Source organism: Lichenostomus cassidix, unplaced genomic scaffold, assembly GCF_008360975.1.
Source record: "Lichenostomus cassidix isolate B80296 unplaced genomic scaffold, HeHo_3.0 HiC_scaffold_867, whole genome shotgun sequence".
In the NCBI taxonomy this organism is placed as follows: domain Eukaryota; kingdom Metazoa; phylum Chordata; class Aves; order Passeriformes; family Meliphagidae; genus Lichenostomus; species Lichenostomus cassidix.
The window spans coordinates 35,311-47,748 of record NW_028147940.1 but is presented as its reverse complement, the minus strand read 5'-3'; the positions used below and the strand labels follow the sequence as shown (position 1 = coordinate 47,748).

The 12,438-nt window shown below is 52.7% G+C and overlaps 1 protein-coding gene across 2 annotated transcripts in view; it reads right to left on the bottom strand.

Annotated features, from left to right (window-relative positions):
- LOC146420528 (uncharacterized) overlaps positions 1-9,950 on the bottom strand; it is a 34,715-nt gene extending 24,765 nt beyond the window's left edge. The window contains exons 1-4 of one of the 2 annotated variants that reach the window (XM_085048169.1): positions 9,901-9,950; positions 7,030-7,123; positions 3,800-4,883; positions 2,964-3,300 (exon numbers count right to left, since the gene is read on the bottom strand). In XM_085048169.1, the coding sequence (XP_084904295.1) occupies positions 3,827-4,883; positions 7,030-7,123; positions 9,901-9,931 (1,182 nt within the window). In that variant the 5' untranslated portion in view covers positions 9,932-9,950 and the 3' untranslated portion in view covers positions 2,964-3,300; positions 3,800-3,826. Of the gene's footprint in view, positions 1-2,963; positions 3,301-3,799; positions 4,884-7,029; positions 7,124-9,900 lie in introns of those variants that run through there. The other variant, XM_085048168.1, reaches the window with a different exon arrangement.
- Positions 9,951-12,438: the final 2,488 nt, after the last annotated feature.

Below are 12,438 nucleotides of genomic sequence, written 5' to 3'. Positions count from 1 at the left end.
AATCCCAAACCCCTCTCGGATCCCCAAATTTTAATGTAAACCCTCCTGGGACCCCAAAATTTTAACCCCAAACTCCCAAAATTTAACCCAAACCTCCCTGGGACCCCAAATTTAACCCCAAACCGCCTTAGGATCCCCAAATTTGAACTCCAAACTGCCCTGGGACCCCAAATTTTAACCCCAAATTCTAACCTCAAACCCACCTGAGACCCCAAAATTTAACCCCAAACCCCCAAATTTTAACTCCAAATCCCCCTGGGACCCCAAAATTTAACTCCAAACTCCCAAATTTTAACCCCAAAACCCCCTAGCACCCCAAAATTTTAATTCAAATCGCCCTGAGACCCCAAAATTTAACCCCAAACCCCCAGATTTTAACTCCAAATCTACCCTGGGATCCCCAAAATTTAACCCAAACCGCCCTGGGACCCCAAAATTTTAATGCAACCCCCCCTAGGATCCCCAAATTTTAATTTAAACCCTCCTGGGATCCCCAAAATTTTAACCCAAAACCCTCCTGGGACCCCAAAATGTAATCCAAACCCACCTGGGACTGCAAAATTTAACCACAAATCCGCAAATTTTAACCCCAAACCCCCAAATTTTAACCCAAACTCCCCTGGGACCCCAAAATTTAACCTAAACCACCCTGGAATCCCCAAATTTGAACCCAAAACTCCCAAATTTTAACCCACAACCCTCCTGGGATCCCAAAATTTAACCCAAAACCCACCTGAGACCCCAAATTTGAACCCCAAACCACCCTGAGGTCCCTAAATTTTAACTCCAAACCCACCTGGGACTCCAAAATTTTAATTCAAATTCCCCTGGGACCCCAAAATTTAACCTAAACCACCCTGGAATCCCCAAATTTTAACCCCAAACCCCCAAAATTTTAACCCAAACCCTCCTAGGACCCCAAATTTTAACCCCAAACCCCCAAATTTTAACCCAAATTCCCCCGGGATACCCAAAATTTAACCCCAAACCCCCTTGGGACCCCAAATTTTAACCCAAATTCCCCCGGGATACCCAAAATTTAACCCCAAACCCCCTTGGGACCCCAAAATTTTAATTCAAACTGCCCTGAGACCCCAAATTTCAACTCCAAACCCCTCTGGGACGCCAAATTTAACCCCAAACCGCCTTAGGACCCCAAAATTTTACCCCAAACCCTCCTGGGACCCCAAAATTTAACCCCAAATTCCCAAATTTTAACCCCAAAAGCCCAAATTTTCACCCAAATTCTCCCGGGATCCCCAAATTTTAACCCCAGACCCCCCTAAGACCCCAAAATTCTAACCCCAAACCCCCCTGAGACCCCAAAATTTTAACCCCAAATCTCCCCTAGGACCCCAAAATTTTAATTCAAACCCCCCTGAGACCCCAAATTTCAACCCCAAACCCTCCTGGGACCCCAAAATTTAACCTAAACCACCCTGGAATCCCCAAATTTTAACCCCAAACCCCCAAAATTTTAACCCAAACCCTCCTAGGACCCCAAATTTTAACCCCAAACCCCCAAATTTTAACCCAAATTCCCCCGGGATACCCAAAATTTAACCCCAAACCCCCTTGGGACCCCAAATTTTAATCCCAAAACACCAAATTTTAACCCCAAAACCCCCTAGGACCCCAAAATTTTAATTCAAACGCCCCTGAGACCCCAAATTTCAACTCCAAACCCCTCTGGGACCCCAAAATTTTACCCCAAACCCTCCTAGGACCCCAAAATTTAACCCCAAATTCCCAAATTTTCACCCAAATTCTCCCGGGATCCCCAAATTTTAACCCCACACCCCCCTAAGACCCCAAAATTCTAACCCCAAACCCTCCTGAGACCCCAAAATTTAACCCCAAATTCCCCTGCGACCCCAAAATTTTAACCCCAAATCTCCCCTAGGACCCCAAAATTTTAATTCAAACCCCCGAGACCCCAAATTTCAACCCCAAACCCATCTGGGACCCCAAAATTTAACCCTAAACCCCCAAATTTTAACCCAAATCCCCCTGGAATCCCCAAATTTTAACCCCGAATCCCCAAATTTTAACCCCAAACTCCCAAATTTTCACCCAAATCCTCCCGGAACCCCAAAATTTTAATCCAAACCCCCAAAATTTTAACCCCAAACCCCCCTGGGACCCCAAAATTCCACCCCAGGACAATCCCGACCCCACAACTCGATCACTGCTGTTTTATTTTCGTGTCGTTTTTAAAAATAAAAGGAAAAAACAACCAAAAAATAAAAGGAAAAATGAGAAAATTGGAGGTTGGGGTGACAGGGGGGAGGGGAGGAGGCACGGCCCCTTTTTTTCCCCTTTTTTTCCCCTTTTTTTGTTAAATTTTGTTCAATTTAATCCAAATAAAAACAGGGAGTGATGTGGGGGAGAAAGACCCGAGCCCAAAAAACGAAAAAAAATTAAAATTTAGCACAAAAAAAACCCCAAAAAATTAAAATTAGCCCAAAAAAAACCCCAAAAATTAAAATTAGCAAAAACCCCTTTTTTTTTAACCACCAAAAAAACCCCAAAATTAAAATTAGCCCCAAAAAAACCCCAAAAATTAAAATTAACCACCAAAAAAACCCCCGAAAAATTAAAATTTAGCACAAAAAACCCCAAAAAATCAGAAAAAATTCTGAAAAAAAGATCCTAAAATCCTGGGAGTGATGTTGGGATGAAAGGCAAAAAATGTTCCCAAAAATATTAAAATAAAACCCAAAAAAACCCCAAAATTCTGGGAGTAATCTAAGGAAGAAGGACCCAAGCCCAAAAAAAATAACCCCAAACCCCACAAAAAATCAGAATAAACCAGAAAAAAGCCCCAAAAATCCCCAAAAAAGCCCCAAAAATCCCGGAAAGAAGGACCCTACCCCAAAAAAAACCAAATAAATTAGAAAAAAATCAAAATAAACTGAAAAAATTAAAAAAAAAATCCCAAATCCCAGAAGTGACCTCAGGAACAAAGACCTTACCCCAAAAAAAACCCCAAAAAATCAAAATAAATCCCAAAAAAATCAAAATAAACCCCAAAAAATCAAAATAAACCCCAAAAAATCAAAATAAACCGCAAAAATCCCAGGAAAAACCTCATTCCTGGGAGTTCCTGGGATTTTTTGGAAAAAAAAAATCAAAATAAATCATCAAAAACCCCCAAAAAAATCAAAATAACCACCAAAAAGCCACCGAAAATTCCAGGAAAATTGCTGAAAATTCCGGAAAAATCACTGAAAATTCCGGAAAAATCACCGAAAATCCCAGAAAAATCACCAAAAATTGCCGAAAATCCCAGAAAAATCACTGAAAATCCCAGAAAATCCCAGAAAAATCACTGAAGTTCCCAGAAAAGTCACTGAAAATTCTGGGAAAATCGCTGAAAATCCCAGAAAAATCACTGAAAATCCTGGAAAAATCACTGAAAATTCCGGAAAAATCACCGAAAATCCCGGAAAAATCAACAAAAATCCCAGGAAAATCACCAAAAATTGCCCAAAATCCCAGAAAAATCACCGAAAATCGACAAAAATCCCGGAAAAATCACTGAAAATCCTGGGAAAATTGCCGAAAATCCCAGAAAAATCACCGAAAATTCCAGAAAAATCACCAAAAATCCCAGAAAAATCACCGAAATTCCCAGAGAAATCAACAAAAATCCCAGAAAATCCCAGAAAAATCACCGAAAATCCCAGAAAAATCACTGAAAATCCCGGAAAAATCGCCGAAATTCCCAGAAAATCCCAGAAAAATCGCCGAAAATCAACAAAAATCCCAGAAAAATCACCAAAATTCCCAGAAAAACCCCGAAAATCCCCCAAAACCCCCCAAATTACGAGTCCAGCTCCAAGCCCCGCAGTTCCTCCTCCAAAGCTTTCCTCCTCCCCAGCTTTTCCAGCTGCTCCTTGGTGGGTTGAGGGAGATTTCCACCTTCCAGCCTCTGCCGCAGCTCCTCCACCTGCCGCAGCTTCTTCCTCAGGCTTTTGATGCGCCGGCTCTTCTCCGAGTTATTCCCGGAATTTTCCCCGTTTTTCCCGGAATTTTCCGCATTTTTCCCGGAATTTTCCGCATTTTTCCCGGCGTTTTCCACATTTTTTCCCGAATTTTCTGGGTTTTTCCCCGAATTTTCCGCTTTCTTCCCGGCGTTCTTCGAGTTTTCTCCTCCCTTCTCCGCGTTTTTCCCGCTTTTCCCCGAGTTATTCCCGGGATTTCCCGCATTTTTCCCGCGATTTTCCGCATTATTCCCAACATTTCCCTCCTTCCCGGCGTTTTCCGCATTTTTCCCGGCATTTCCCGCGCCATTCCCGCGGTTTTCCGCCTTTTTCCCGCGGCTTTTCCCGGCGTTTTCCGCATTCCCGAGCTTCCCCTCCTTCCCGGGGTTTCCCCAATTTTCGGCACTCCCCAAATCCCCTCGATTCCCCGAATTTCCCGAGTTATTCCCGCGATTTTCGGCGTTATTTCCCCCTCGATTTTCCCCAATATTCCCTCGATTTTCGGCATTATTCCCGCGATTTTCCGAGTTATTTCCCCCTCGATTTTCCCCATTTCCCCCGCGATTTTCCCCGTGATTCCCGCGGCTCTCGGCGCTCCCCACCCTCCTCTCCGCCCCTCCCGCGCTGTCCCCTCGCTCGCTGTCCCCCCTGTCGCTGTCCCCTGCCCTCCCTCCCTTCCCCAGTCCGTCCCCGTCGCTCTCCCTCTCCTTCTCCTGCTGCTGTTTCCTCTTCTCCTTCCGTTTCAGGTTCCTCCGCGCGGTTTTGGAGAGCCCGGCGGGCGGGCAGGGGTCGCCGGGGGTCGCGGGGGTCGCGCGGCTCGGGGGGGTGGGGTCGGGGTTCAGCCCCGGGGGCAGTTCGGGTTTGCTCCGGAAGAATTTCACGTATTTGTTCTCGTAGCTGGTTTTTGGGGGGGAAGGAGGAGGGTTAGGGGGTGGTTTGGGGGTTTTGGGGGGATAAAAAGGGTCTGGGGGTGGTTTGGGGTGGTTTGGGGGGTTTGGGGGATAAAAGGGTCTGGGTGGTTTTGGGGTCCTGGGGGTTGGAGTCTGGAGGTCCTGGAAGGGTTCTGGATGGGTTTGGGGGTCCTGGAAGGGATAAAAAGGGTCAGGGTGTGGTTTGGGGGTCCTGGAAGGACAGGGGGTTTGGAGGTCCTGGAAGGATAAAGGGTCTGGGTGGTTGGGGGTCTGGGGGTTTGGAGTCAAAGGGTCTGGGGTCCTGGAGGATAAAGGGTCAGGGGTGGTTTGGGGAGGGGCTGGGAGGTTTGGGGGGTCCTGAAAGTTGGAGTCTGGAGGGTCCTGGAAGGGTTCTGGATGGGTTTGGGGGTTCTGGGGGATAAAAAGGGTCTGGGGGTGGTTTGGGATCCTAGAAGGGTTTGGGGTGGTTTGGGGGTCCTAGAGGGGACAGGAAGGGTTTGGGGGCTCCTGGAGCATAAAAAGGGTCTGGGGGTGGTGGAGGTCCTGGAAGGTTTGGGGGTGGTTTGGGGGTCCTGGAAGGGATAAAGGGTCGGGGGTGGTTTGGGGAGGGAGCTGGGGTGGTTTGGGGGTCCTGGGGGATAGTGGGATTCTGGGGATCCTGGAAGGGATAAAGGGTCTGGGGGTGGTTTGGGGGGTCCTGGAAGGGTCTGGGAGTCTGGAGGGGTCCTGGAAGAGTTCTGGATGGGTTTGGGGGTCTGGGGGAGTCTGGGGGTCCTGGAAGGGATGGAAGGGTCTGGGGGAGTCTGGATGGGTTTGGGGGTCCTGGAAGGGATAAAAAGGGTCTGAGGGTAGTTTGGGGGGTCCTGGAAAGGACAAGGAGGGGTTTGGGAGGTCCTGGAAGGCTCTGGGGGAGTCTGAACAGGTCTAGGGGGTCCTGGAAGGGATAAAAAGGGTCTGGGGGTGGTTTGGGGAGGGGGCTGGGGTGGTTTGGGGGGTCCTGGAAGGGTCTGGAGGAGTCCTGGAAGGGTTCTGGATGGGTTTGGAGGAGGCTGTGAGGGGTTTGAGGGTCCTGGAAGGGATAAAAAGGGTCTGGGGGTGGTTTGGGGAGGGGGCTGGAGGGGTTTTGGGGGTTCTAGGGGGGACAAGGAGGGGTTTGGGTGGTCCTGGAGGGGTTTTGGAGGGGTCTGGTGGGGTTTGGGGTGACTTGGAGGGGACAGGAGGAAATTTTAGGGGTCTGTGAGGATCCAGGAGGGATTTGGGAAGGTCCAGGAGGGTCCAGGTGGGTCCAGGAGGATGCAGGAAGGATTTGAGAGGGACTGTCAGGGGTCCAGGGGGGTCCAGGGGGGAATTTCAGGGGTCTGTGGGGGTCCAGGAGGGATTTGGGAGGATCCAGGGGGGTCCAGGGGGGAATTTCAGGGATCAGGAAGGTCCAGCAGGATCCAGAAGGGAATTTCAGGCCCTGTGAGGGTCCAGGAGGGATTTGGGAAGGTCCAGGGGGTCCAGGAGGGAATGTCGGGGATCTGTGGGGCTCCAGAAGGATCCAGGGGGATCTAGAAGGATCCAGGAGGGAATTTCGGGGTCCAGGAGGGATTTGGGAAGGTCCAGGAGGGAATTTCGGGGTCTCTGAGGGTCCAGGAAGGATTTGGGAAGATCCAAAAGGATCCAGAAGGATCCCCAGAGGACATCAAAGGCTGTCGGGGTGGGAGGAGCCACGAAGAACAGTTCTGGGGGGGACACGACCCCTCTCCAGCCCTGGGGACCCCCTGAACACCCCAAAGAGACCCCTCCCCATCCCCTGAGGACCTCCAGAACCCCCCAGGACCCCTCCCCACATCCTGGGGACCCTCAGGAGCCCCAGGATCCTCCAGAACCTCTCCCCACATCCTGGAGACCCCCTAAACACCCCCAGGATCCCCCCAAAGAGACTCCTCCCCACCCCCTGGAGACCCCCAGGACCCCCCAGGGACCCCAGAGACCTCCCAAAGAGACCCTTCCCCACATCCTGGAGACCCCCAGGACCCCCCAGAACACCCCAGGGACCCCAAACCCCCAAGGGCCCTCCCCACCCCTGGGGACCCCAGAGGTCCCCAGACCCCCAGGCCACCCCAGGCCCCCCCCGGCCCCCCACTCACACGGGCACCTCCTCCTGGGGCACGTAGCCCTCCTTGACCCTCCGCGGTTTGCGCCAAGTGCCGTCCGGCCGCTGCGTGGAGGGGATGTAGCGGCCTGGGGACAGCGAGGGACAGTGTGGGACAGAGTGGGGACATGGGGACAGTGTGGGACAGTGTGGGGACATGGGGACACCTTGGGGACACCCTGGGGCTGCTGCGTGGAGGGGATGTAGCGGCCTGGGGACATGGGGACAGTGAGGGACACCTTGGGGACATGGGGACACCTTGGGGACACCCTGGGGCTGCTGTGTGGAGGGGATGTAGTGGCCTGGGGACAGCGTGGGGACAGTGTGGGACAGTGTGGGGACAGTGTGGGGACATGGGGACAGTGTGGGACAGTGTGGGGACATGGGGACACCTTGGGGACACCTTGGGGGCACCCTGGGGACACCTTGGGGACACCTTGGGGGCACCCTGGGGACATGGGAACATCATGCGGACACCACAGGAACATTGCGGGGACACCGTGGGGACATCATGGGGACACCTTGGGGACACTGGGGGGACATCATGGGGACACTGGGGGGACATCATGGGGACATCATGGGACACCCTGAGGCTGCTGCATAGACGGGATGTAGCAGCCTGGGGGACAGGGGACATCACGGGGACAGCATGGGGACACCCTGGGACACTGCGGGGACACCCTGGGGACACCCCCAGGGTCACCCACGGGCACCAGGGCAGCTCCAGGACACATCCAGGGGGACATGGGGACACTGTGGGGACAGCTTGGGGACACCCTGGAGATTTGGGGACACCAAGGGAACACAGTGGGGACATCACAGGGACACTCCAGGGACATCATGGGGACATGGGGACACCCTGGGGACACCCTGGGGACACCCTGGGGACACTATGAGGCCATGGGGCCACGTGGGGACACCTTGGGGACACCGTGGGGACATGGGGTACCATAGGGACATCGTGGGGACACCGCCAGGGTCACCCAGGGATACCAGGGGGGCTCCAGGGGGACATGGGGACACCTTGGGGACACCCTGGGAACATCGTGGGGACATCGTGGGGACACTATGTGGACACCCTGGGGACACCTTGGGGACATGGGGACACCCCGGGGACACCAGGGTGACACCAGGCCACCCCACAGGGACACCCCCCAGACCCTGGGACACCTCAGAGAGCCCATGGGGACCCCAAGACACCCCGGAGGTCCCCAGAATGTCCCCAAAGAGACCCCGAGATCCCCCAGAGCCAAAATCCTACAGATGGACAGCTGGACACCCCAAAATCCTACAGATGGACAGCCGGACACCCCAAAATCCTACAGATGGACAGCTGGACACCCCAAAACCCCTCAGGACCCCAAAAAGCACAAAACCCCAAAATTTGGGACTTTTCCCACACACACCTCACCCCCTCAGCCCTCCCCCCCGGGGGTTCCGAGACCCCAAAATGCCCCAAAACGCCCCCAGACCCAAAATCCTACAGGATGGACATCTGGACACCCCAAAACCCTCACGAAGATCCCTGAATCCCTCATGGAGACCCCAAAATCCAGAACTCTTCCCACACACACCGAACCCCCTCAGGGGGGTCCTGAGACCCCAAAACACCCCCAGACACAAAATCCCTGAGGATGGACACCCCAAAACCCTCACGAAGACCCCTGGACACCTCATGGAGACCCCAAAACCCCAAAATCCCGAACTTTTCCCACACACCGCTCTCCCCCTCAGCCCCTCCAGGGGTCTCAGGTCCCCCTCAGGAACCCCCAGACCCAAAATCCTACAGGATGGACATCCGGACACCCCTAAACCCCTCAGGATGGACACCCCAAAACCCTCACGAGGACCCCTGGACACCTCACGGAGACCCCAAAAAGCGGAAAATCCTAAAATCCAGTACACTTCCCCTCACGCATCTCAGCCCCTCCAGGGGTCTCAGGCCTCCCTCAGGAACCCCCAGACCCAAAACCCTACAGGATGGACACCCCAAAATCCTACAGGATGGACATCCGGACACCCCAAACCCCTCAGGATAGACACCCTAATCCCTCAGGGAGACCCCAAAAAACCGCAAAACCCCAAAATCCCGAACCTTCCCCACACACCCCTCAGCCTCTCCGGGGGTCTCAGGCCTCCCCCAGCCCCACACCCGCTCCCCCCCCGCCGCTGCCCAGCCCCTCCCGGGGGTCCCGAGACCCCAAAACGCCCCCAGACCCACAATCCTACAGGATGGACATCCGGACACCCCAAAACCCCTCAGGATGAACACCTGAATCCCTCACGGACACCCCAAAACCCCAAAATTCAGGACCTTTCCCACACACCTCTCAGCCCCTCCGGGGGTCTCAGGTCCCCCTCAGGAACCCCCAGACCCAAAATCCTACAGGATGGACACCTGGACACCCCAAAACCCCTCAGAATGGATATCTAGACACCTCATAAAGACCCGAAAAACCACAAAACCCCCAAATCTTGAACCTTTCCCCTCACACCGCTCTCCCCCTCAGCCCCTCCGGGGGTCTCAGGCCTCCTTCAGGAACCCCCAGACCCAAAACCCTACAGGACGGACACCCCAAAATCCTACAGGATGGACATCCGGACACCTCAAACCCCTCAGGATGGACACCCTAATCCCTCACGAAGACCCCAAAACCCCAAAATCCCGAACCTTCCCCTCACACCCCTCAGCCCCTCCGGGGGTCTCAGGCCTCCCCCAGCCCCACGCCCGCTCCCCCCCCGGCGCTGCCCAGCCCCTCCCGGGGGTCTCCTCGCCCCTCCCGGGGGTCTCCTCGCTCCTCCCGGGGGTCTCCTCGCCCCCCCCAGCCCCCCCCGGCCCCCCGGCCCGCCGCCCCCCCACACCCACCGGTCTCGTCCGTCACATAGGGCGTCGCCATCTTTGCGCGCGCGCCGCCGGCCCCGCCCCGCCCCGGAAGTGACGCGCTTAGCGGCGGCGCGCGGCGGCCCGGGGGCGTGGTCTGAGGGTGTATGTAAATTAGTGGGCGTGGCTAAAGGGGTGTAGGATTCATCGTTATTATTATGGAAATTAGGGGGTGGGGATTGGTTGAGCTGGGAATTGGGGGTGGGGATCGAGGGGGCGTGGCCAGGGAGGATATGGAAATTAGGGGGCGTGGTCATTGCCTTATATGGAAATTGTAGAGTGGTCATTGAGAGCAGTGGCTATTGGGAATATGGAAATTAGGGGGCGTGGTCATCGGTTTATATGGAAATTAGAGAGAACAATGACTGAGAGTGGCTGTTCAGGATATGGAAATTAGGGGGCGTGGTCATGGGTTTAACTGGTGTGTGGACATGGAGGGGGCGTGGTCGCTGATGGATATGGAAATTAGGGGGCGTGGCCCGTAGTTTATATGGAAATTACAGAGCACAATGATTGTGAGCGGCTATTGGGGATATGTAAATGAGGGGGCGTGGTCATTGTCTTATATGGAAATTAGAAACGTCATTGAGAGAAATGGGTACTCAATATATGGAAATTAGGGGGCGTGGTCATTGGTTTGGCTCGCATGTGATCATCGAGGGGGCGTGGCCAGTGAGGGTATGGAAATTAGGGGGCGTGGCCAGCGGTTTCTATGGAAAATACAGAGTGGTCATTGAGAGAAGAGGATATTGGGAATATGGAAATTAGGGGGCGTGGTCATCCTGGAGCATGGGCAGTAAGGGATATGGAAATTAGGGAGCGTGGTCATTGATATGTATATGGAAATCAGGGGGCGTGGCCATCTGCTTATATGGAAATTACAGAGCATGATGATGAGAGTGGTTATTCAACATATGGAAATTAGGGGGCGTGGTCATTGTCTTGTGTGGAAATTAGAGAACCTGGTCACTGAGAGAAGTGGATATTCAATATATGGAAATTAGGGGGCGTGGTCATGGGTTTAACTGTGTGTGGACATGGAGGGGGCGTGGTCGCTGATGGCTATGGAAATTAGGGGGCGTGGTCATGGGTTTCACTGGTGTGTGGACATCAAAGGGGCGTGGTCGCCGATGGCTATGGAAATGAGGGGGCGTGGCCAGCGGTTTATATGGAAATTACAGCTTGTGGCCATTGAGAGAAGTGGATATTGGGGATATGGAAATTCGGGGGCGTGGTCAGCACTTTGGTGTGTGATCATCAAGGGGGCGTGGCCTGTGATGGCTATGGAAATCAGGGGGCGTGGCCATCTGTTTGTATGGAAATTACAGAGCACAATGACTGAGAGTGGCTATTGGGGATATGGAAATTAGGGGGCGTGGTCATTGATTTGGCTCATATGTGATCATCGAGGGGGCGTGGTTAGTAATGACATGGAAATTAGGGGGCGTGGCCATCGGTTTATGTGGAAAATGCAGAGAAGTGGATATTGGGGATATGGAAATTAGGGGGCGTGGTCATCGGTACAGATGGAAACTCTAGAGAGTGGTCATTGGGGATATGGAAATGAAGGGGTATGGTCATTAATACGTATGGAAATTAGGGGGCGTGGCCATGCATTGATATGGAAATTATATAGCGTGATCCTTGACAGACAGTGGATATTGAGAATATGGAAATTAGGGGGCGTGGCCATGCTTTTATGTGGAAATTATGTAGCATAGTCATGGACAGGCAGTGGATATTCGAGATATGGAAATTAGGGGGCGTGGCCATCGTAGAGCATGGGCAATGAGGGATATGGAAATTAGGGGGCGTGGTCATTGATATGTATATGGAAATTAGGGGGCGTGGCCATCTGTTTATATGGAAATTACAGAGCGTGCTCATTGGGAGAGCGTTTCCATATATGGAAATTAGGGGGCGTGGCCATTATATGGAAATTGCAGAGTGTGGTCATTGAGAGAGGCAGTGGATATTCGATGTATGTAAATCAGGGGGCGTGGTCATTGTTTTATATGGAAATTACAGCATGTGGTCACTCAGAACAGTGGATATTCAGGATATGCAAATGAGGGGGCGTGGCCATTGTATCGTATGCAAATACAGAGTGCAGTCATGGAGACAGAGTGGTTATTGGGGATATGGAAATGAGGGAGGAGGAGCCATCGATATGGAAATCAGGGGGCGTGGTCATCGTGAGAGCACAGCCAATGAGGGATATGGAAAACAAGGGGGGCGTGGTCACTGTGTATGGAAATGAGGGGGCGTGGCAATGGCGTGAGGTGCACTGGGGGTGTGGCCAAAGCAGAGGTGGACATCGCAGGATCCCCAAAAAACCAAAAAAAACCCCAAAAACTCCAAAAAAACCCAAAAACTCCAAAAAAACCCCAAAAAACCCCAAAAAATCCCAAAAACTCCAAAAAAACCCCAAAAAACCCCAAAAACTCAAACCCAAAAACCCCAAAACTCCAAAAAAAACCCCAAAAATACCAAAGAAACTCCCAAAAATCCCCAAAAACAAAA